This window comes from Marmota marmota, unplaced genomic scaffold, assembly GCF_001458135.2.
Source record: "Marmota marmota marmota unplaced genomic scaffold, marMar, whole genome shotgun sequence".
Lineage (NCBI taxonomy): Eukaryota > Metazoa > Chordata > Mammalia > Rodentia > Sciuridae > Marmota > Marmota marmota.
The window spans coordinates 971,459-978,858 of NW_025999898.1; the positions used below are offsets into that span (position 1 = coordinate 971,459).

Here is a 7,400-nt window from a genome sequence, read left to right on the forward strand (position 1 = left end):
AGCCCCGGACGCACAGAAGCCGCATTCAGCGTGCTGAGGCGCAGCCGCGCGCCCCCGCTGCTAGACCAACAAGGCCCGTTTGTCTCCGACGCGCCAACGGGACCATTGTCCTGCAGCCAGTCCTTTGGCTCAGCCGAACCCCCAACCCTAAAGGGGACTCTAGGATGCTTGGGGCTTTATAGTAGTGCTGGGGAGGGGGTGCCGAGCTTGGGGGAAAAGGAGTTAAAAGGAAGCGGCTGGAATAGTTGCTTTCTTAACTTTCACTGGGGACACTGGCGCTCTCAGGGTCCTATTGAAGGTATGACCTCCCCTCCAGACTTTTCAACTTGGGGCACTGTCTTTGGAACCCATAGGAGCAGGGGCGGGGAAGAGGAGCCAGGATCTCTGAGAACTTAAGGAACTTCGCTCCAACAGGGTCCTACGCTTGAAGGTCTCAGCAGAACTCCTCCTCTCCAGGGTTGAGAGGTGGGCCAGCAGCATATGGGTGCCCTATCCAGGAACCATCTCCCCTTCCAGGATCAGGCTTTTGTCCTTCATCCCAGCAGAGAAGGACCAAAGATGGGGACTACTGCCTGGCCAGAACTAGGAATTCTTGGCTCCACTGTGGGCAGTACAAAACCAGCTGGCCACCCAGTAGAGCATGGACCACGTCAAAGTCCCACTGCCCCCGACATTTCTGGGCAATTCTGGAATGGGGAAAATTCCACATCAGCATGACTGCCAGGCATTTTTCCATTGGGCCTGCCCTCGACCTTGTAGCACTAGGACGCACATGCACCCAGCCGGGCCTTACTCAGTCCCTGGAGCTGTAGGCTCTAGCTCCAGAAGTCTTGACCCTGGAAACAACCCCCACCACACCCCTGCTGCCATGGGCATGCCAGAGTGGGCATGCGACATAGCCCTCTCCTTCTACACCCAGCGAAGTCCAGCCAATGTGGGCCCTGGGTTCTCTACCTCCTAAGCCAGGGCCTGCCAAGTTTTCTTCCCCTGGCAAATGTTGGGTCTGCAGCCACTACCCCCAGAAACATTCTCCCCCTATAGAGCCAACACATGATAGGCAGAAGATCAAGGCCTTCAGCCTAAATCCTGGGAGCATGGAGCCAGTTCCAAACCCACTCTTCCCCAACCCAGCTCCTGCTCCTGATAATAATCAGTCCACCAGAAGCAGCAGTGGGAGGCTGTGCTGGAGAGTGTAAGCATCCAGAGCTCAGGGTTCTGGCTCTGGCTGTCATGACACATGAATAATCCCAGGCAAGGGATGTCCCCCTGGGCATTGGCAGGTCAGATGGAAAAAGGGTTACAGGTTGGGTTACCAGAAGTGGCCTCAGTGGGCCGTTCTACCCACCAACCCACAATGGAAAGCTAGAAGTATACCTGTCATCAGTCCCTCCTCCCCCAATCATCCTCAGGCACTGGCTTTCACCTTCCCTACCAGCTCCAGTAGAAAGTTATGAAAATCACAGTTCATGTTCATCAAGCACTTACTAAACAAATGACACCACTCACCCTAAAACACAGGAATGCTCCAGAACTTCCACTCCTTAACTTACAAGGAAGCAGGTTCACAGAGGCAAAGTGCCTGGGCTGGAATGTGAACCAAGCCCAGAAACTCTGTGGCTCCCTTCTGGAATCCCTGGAACTGGAGGGGTCCTAGGACATCCAGAGTTCTGAGTATGCCTGGGTCCAACTTGGTCAACAACCAGGGTTGGCCCAGCTTATAGTACAGAGTGCCAGGTGGCCCTTCTCCAATCCCAGAAGGCTCCTGAATATAGAACCAATTGATTGCCGAAGTTCAGTGTTTAATAACAAAATAACAAAAGTTCCCCCATCTTCACCCTATCACAGCACTCTGAGAATCACAGGTCGACATATGGTGGGGGTTGCCAAGGAAAACAGAGGCAGCAAGTGAAGGGCCGATCAGGCTCTAGAACCTCTCTCTGCCCAGCCACCAGCAGAAAGGAGGCCAGGGCTGCCCATAAACCCTGTCAGAGTGAAAGGACACCAGAGCTGTCAGGGAGAAGGAAGGGAATAAAAAGCGGTCCCTTGGCCTGTCACTGTCTTCTCCAGCTGCCAGAACATGGCCTCCATTGGCACTCAAACAGGCCTCGCCTTCTTGGCCTTCTTCTCAGACCTTACAGCCTCGTCGTGGGCTTTCCGCTTCTCTGCCAGTTTGTTAGCCTGTGAGGAGGAAGGGAGAGGTAAGGCTGGGGATGGGAACTTGGGAGTAAGGGAAGACAGGGGAAGGGGATCGCCCTCCTCCTACATAGGGTTACCTCTTCATTTTATTTATTTACTTTTATGTGGTGTTGAGGATAGAACCCAGGACCGCACACATGCGAGGCGAGCACTCTACCACTGAACCACAACCCTAGCTCCGGGTTACCTCTTAAAAAGCAAAGCTGACAAGCAAATTACCACGGGAAAATATCTGATTTACCTAAGGGTAAGAAAACAGACCTTCCCCCTTGCCTTTACAACTCTTTATTATTTTATGGGTCCATAAATCTTTAGTTATAAACTCCTAGATTCTCAGAACCCTCTAGAAAGCCAAGTCTGACACCTTTCAAACTTCAACTAGACGGCAAGGAGGGTGCAAAGGGAAGTCTTCCCACAGACCACTAGGCAATAGATATTTGACAACTATGCAATTATGCTATTAAGAATTTAGACTGCAGGGCTGGGGGTATGGCTTAGTGGTAGAGCACCAGTCTCACGTGTCTGAGGCACTGGGTTTGATTCTCAGCACTACAAATAAATAAATAAACAAACAAACAAACAAATAAATGAAATAAAGGTCTATCAACCAAAAAAAAAAAAAATATTAAACTGCAGAAATATTCTGAGAAGGTCAGGGACCTGCTCAGGGATGTTTACTGAGAATGACTGAAAAATAGGAAAAAAATAATCCCATCAGTAGGAGACAGGTTTTTGTGGTGCACAATGTCATGAAGTCCACATTATGATTAAATGAAAAAAATCAAACTAAAACAATCTATACATAGAATACTGCTTCCCTAAGGTTATGTGCACAAGAGAAACCTGCAGGGCGCAGGAATGATCTATTACTGTGTCATCTTTTACTCAGTTATGGCTGCACAATTTTTTTTCTTTTTTTAAATGAGCATATGTGGCTTTGTGAACAAGAAAATAAAGCTTAACAAAAACCTCCCAAGTCTGCTGGGATAGCTCTGTTCCCATATCTGAGATTCAGAAACAGCTGGGAACAGGAAGGGGATGAAAGCCCTGAGTGTGGCTTTCAGGAAAAGGCTAGGAGTGACCCAGAGTGCTGTTTCCGAGGACAGCCCACCAGCCTCTGAGTTCACCTCACAGCCACCTATGGTGGACACACCCAAGTCTCAAGTGACAAGAGCAACTTACCTCTCGGATTTTGCGCCTCTTGCCAAACATGATCTTTTGGTAAAGGTACTTCTCCCGCTTCTTCATCATCATAATAGCCAGACGCTTGGCTTCACTTTCCTCCTCTTGGGCCAGTCGTTGCTTATCTTCCAGTTTCACAGTGCCTGCCATCACCTTGGGCTTCTGAGGACAGAGAGTGGGTGCTCATGGGTATGGGTCCTTTGGCTCCTGCCCTTCCAGGCAAGTGGGGCTGCTTCCCAGACAGTGCCCCAGTCTAGCATTGCCATACCTTTGCCTCCATCCTCTTGTCCTCCAGGGCTGCCAGATGGGCCTCTTCCTCCTTTTCTGAAGCAGCCTCCATATCTTCCTCCTCCTCTTCATTTTCTCCCCCTTCATTGCCATCACCTTCAATGTCTTCTTCCTCTTCTTTCTCCTCCTCTTCTTCCTCTTCAGACTCTTCCAAGTTTCCTACAAACAGCAGATAGGAATCTGCTTTCTCTTGCCAGGTGAGGACAGGCCCCAAGCACCACCCTCTGAACCCTGCCATCTGCAGATATTCCAAAGACAGTTCAAGGCTTTCCTCACTGTAGCCCCCTCTGACTCCTCTCCAAAGCCCCAGCTGCCCTCAAAGGACACTCCCCCAACTCCTGAACTCAGTCACCTTCTACATGAAGACTGATGACAACCCCAGATCTTTCTGCTCAGTTCATCTGAATGAATCAAGTAACACTTGACTGTAAGATACAAATGTCCCCTTTTCCTATGCCTTACTCCAAAGATAGGTTCAAAGGGCTTTCCACTCTGTTCTGCCCTGTTCCCTGCTTGCCAACTCTACAGTAAAGGGAAATGGACAGCTCATGCCCAGGGGCCCAGACCATCCAAAGGAGCCCATCCACCCTGCCACCCAGTACTCTTTCACTCACCTGGGTCCTCTCCCCGCTGCAAAGCCAGCAGCTTAAGCTTCTCAGGTGGGATGTAATCTCCTTCCTTCTCAGACACGAAAGGTGAAAGGTGTGGGGGCAGCTGCACCCCAGGGAAGTATTCTGCCACAGGGAGGAGGAGTCGGGCATTCACACAGTCAAACACCCACTGTGGCTGTATGTAGTACCTAGTAGAGTGGCCAGCAAAGACAGGTCACAAGGCAGCAACCTGAGGCCCCACTGCATTCCAAGGGCCTTTAAGATAGAACTCTCCTAAAATGTAAAGCAGAGTCTCGGGGGCTTACCTGCCAATGACAGGGGTTTGCTGTCCAGGTCGATCAACAATCTGATGGGTAATGCAGGAGTCTGTGACATCATAGGTGGCTCCAATGCACAGAGACTTGTCCCAGGACACGTCCCCCCCAAAACTCCTAGAGGCACAAGGAGAGCCCAAAAGTATCCCCAGGTATGAGTTGCTTGCCCTAGACTCACTGGCCACCTGATCTATAAATTTACCCCTCTACAATATACCTGCCCTGTCCCACTCCAGATCTATACAGATACTTCCAGTCTTGGCCCATGAGGGACCTTGACTGGTAATAACCTGATGGCAGCTTTGCCCTTGGTTGAATGCTTCCTATGTGCTTCAGTGCCATGCTGAGTAATCTCTAAGCACTAATTTGTAAAAAGTGAAAATACACCATTTGATGTTACTGATGGGCAGAACCAAGACCAGACTGTGGCAGGGCCAGTGCTGTGGGCCAACCTGAGAGCCCTCCTACCTGATGATGAAGGCCAGAGCCTCACGGGGTACCTCACGATTCAGGAAGAATTTTAGGCCCTCGAAGAGCTTCTTGTGCTTTTCCTGTGCCTCCAGCTCCTTCCTGCGATCCTCTTCCTGCACTGCCATCTCCTGCCAAGGAGGAACCAGACCTTGCCATCACCAGAGGCACCAACACAACTAGAGGGCAGGGACTAGAGAAAACCCCCTCCTTAGCTTCTTTGTAGATCCTACAGCTTCCAGATGTTGGCCCCCATTCCTTGTCCCACTGCCATTCTAGAAGGAAGTGCCATGCTCACCCCATCAGCAGGAAATTCATCCACTTCAGCCTCCTCCTCTGTGGCAGGTACCACCACACGGGCTAGGCTGGCACTGAGGGCTGCTAGTTTCTAAAGGATAGAAGCAGGGCTGCTTACTTGCAGGTAGGGGACCTTGTCTAAATGAGTGGCCAGGGTGGGAAGGGGGAACTGCAACACCTCTGGACCACCTATGGGTCCAGGATCTGAGGGCAAGCCAAGACCACCCACCCCACCCACTACAACCCCAGACATGTTGGGGACAGGGACCACCCTTCTGGGGAGATGTAGGGATAACGTCCCTGAAACCTCTCTCACCTCCATAGAGCTCTCAGAGTCCAATGCATAGACGCCCTCACTGTCCTTCATCTCTGCTTGGGCCTGACCCTCGAGCTGAGTGCAAGTGGAAGGTTAGAGAGAAAAGGACACCCATGACCCCTCACTTATATGGGGAGAGAAGGGCTGGGGCCCTACCTTTGGGGGATAGTGGAGGTTGAGGGACTGATAGAGGCGGAAGTTGACAAAGCCCAACAAGGTGGTGTAGAACTCAGTGAAGGTGGCCATGACTCTGTAGTCCACATCTGTTGGGTGCTAGGGGGGCACAGGAGAGGCATCAGCAGTGCAGCCACACCCCTACGAAGAGCATTCTGGGAATAAATGCAGCTCTGGATAGGGGTCCCAAGGGTTTCCCAAACCACCATGTGATAAAGGACGATCCAGGAATAAGAAAAGAAAAACTGGACCATGCTATTCCCATGACTGGCTGGCCCTTCCTTGCCCCTGCCCCCAGGTCTCCCTTTCATCCTTCAAGTCTCAGTGCAGACTTGTGTCCTTGAAAAGACCACCTTTCCCAACCTGGACAGAGGTCAAGCCTTCTCTATCACCCACCCCACAATCTGTCATATGTCTGCTCCAGGGCCAGCTATGAGCACCAGGAAGGTAATACTCTGAGGCCAGAATAGTCTACAGCCCAGACAAAGGTGCCCTGGAAAGTCCAAAGCCAGGTGGGGACAGATAGTGGGTAGGTAGAACTAAGCCCAAGTACACCCTGGCAACAGCATACAAAAGCATAGCCTGAGGACCTAAGAATAGGCTGGGGCCGCTGGGGCTGCTAGCCCAGCTTGGCACCCTAAGAGCTCTTGGAAAATAACAGGCAGAGTAACTACTTGCTTAGAGACCGAGGCACAGCCACCCTCACAAACTACCAACTCAATAAGCAGGAGACATGGAAGGGACTTATCTCTGCCCTTGAGAAGTTGATCTAAAACAAGGACCAAAATACCTAAAGTCTCAAATGGTCCCACCCTCTAAATCCAGGGAGGCCAACCCAACCTCCTGCAACATAGAAGAATTTTCAAGAAATGTCAAAACTGGTAATGATCACAATATCCCCTCTATCATGGGTGTGCCCATAACTCTTTGAGTTGTTCCTCCATCTAGCTGCCAGGCAGTGACCTGTAGCGTGGAGGGTCTACCTGGTGGAAATGTGGTCACCAACCCTATTTTCCACATCATGGCATGCCCTGCCCCCACTACTGTTACCAACCTGAGTCCCACAGTTATGCACCCAGCACTGGCTACTCTGGGGAAAGGCATACCAGGGCCCCTACTACAACCCAGTACCGGTCACCCATCCTCTGCTTAGAGGAAGCAGAGGAAGCAAGCTGGCCAAGGAAGGAGGAGGAATGGGTGGCCCATGCCCTTCCCCCAGGGCCAGCTGTGTGGAGGCTGGTCTTCCACAGGGCCCTATTCACCACTCAGGAGGGCACACAAAGACCAGTCTGAGCAGCATGGGGGTGGGACATCAGAGAGAAGGAAGGACAGAGAGGGCCAAAGAGGAAGGCAGGAAGGAAGGAAGAAGACAGGACAGATAAAGAGGGAAAGAGGGAAGGGTCAATAACTGGTTGCCCAAGCTAGAACCCCAGGGAGTGGGAATAGGGACTGTTAAAGGCCAAGCCTGTCTCACCCACAGCCTGCAACCATACCACCAAGCACCAACACACTGTACTGCAGTCAGAATAGGTTCCAGCCCTTGCAAGGGGCGGG

The 7,400-nt window shown here is 51.5% G+C and overlaps 2 protein-coding genes across 2 annotated transcripts in view; both read right to left on the minus strand.

Annotated features, from left to right (window-relative positions):
- The window catches only part of Gal3st1 (galactose-3-O-sulfotransferase 1), a 17,366-nt gene extending 15,710 nt beyond the window's left edge, over positions 1–1,656 (minus strand). The window contains exon 1 of the mRNA XM_048798233.1: positions 1,507–1,656. The gene's annotated coding sequence lies outside the window, so the exon portion shown is untranslated. The remainder of the gene's footprint in view (positions 1–1,506) is intronic.
- A 126-nt stretch (positions 1,657–1,782) lies between these two features.
- Positions 1,783–7,400, minus strand: part of Pes1 (pescadillo ribosomal biogenesis factor 1) — a 15,657-nt gene continuing 10,039 nt past the window's right edge. The window contains exons 8-16 of the mRNA XM_015504931.2: positions 5,829–5,945; positions 5,673–5,747; positions 5,358–5,447; positions 5,060–5,190; positions 4,583–4,708; positions 4,281–4,465; positions 3,647–3,825; positions 3,379–3,540; positions 1,783–2,178 (exon numbers count right to left, since the gene is read on the minus strand). Coding sequence (XP_015360417.1) covers positions 2,095–2,178; positions 3,379–3,540; positions 3,647–3,825; positions 4,281–4,465; positions 4,583–4,708; positions 5,060–5,190; positions 5,358–5,447; positions 5,673–5,747; positions 5,829–5,945 — 1,149 coding nt within the window. The 3' untranslated portion in view covers positions 1,783–2,094. The remainder of the gene's footprint in view (positions 2,179–3,378; positions 3,541–3,646; positions 3,826–4,280; positions 4,466–4,582; positions 4,709–5,059; positions 5,191–5,357; positions 5,448–5,672; positions 5,748–5,828; positions 5,946–7,400) is intronic.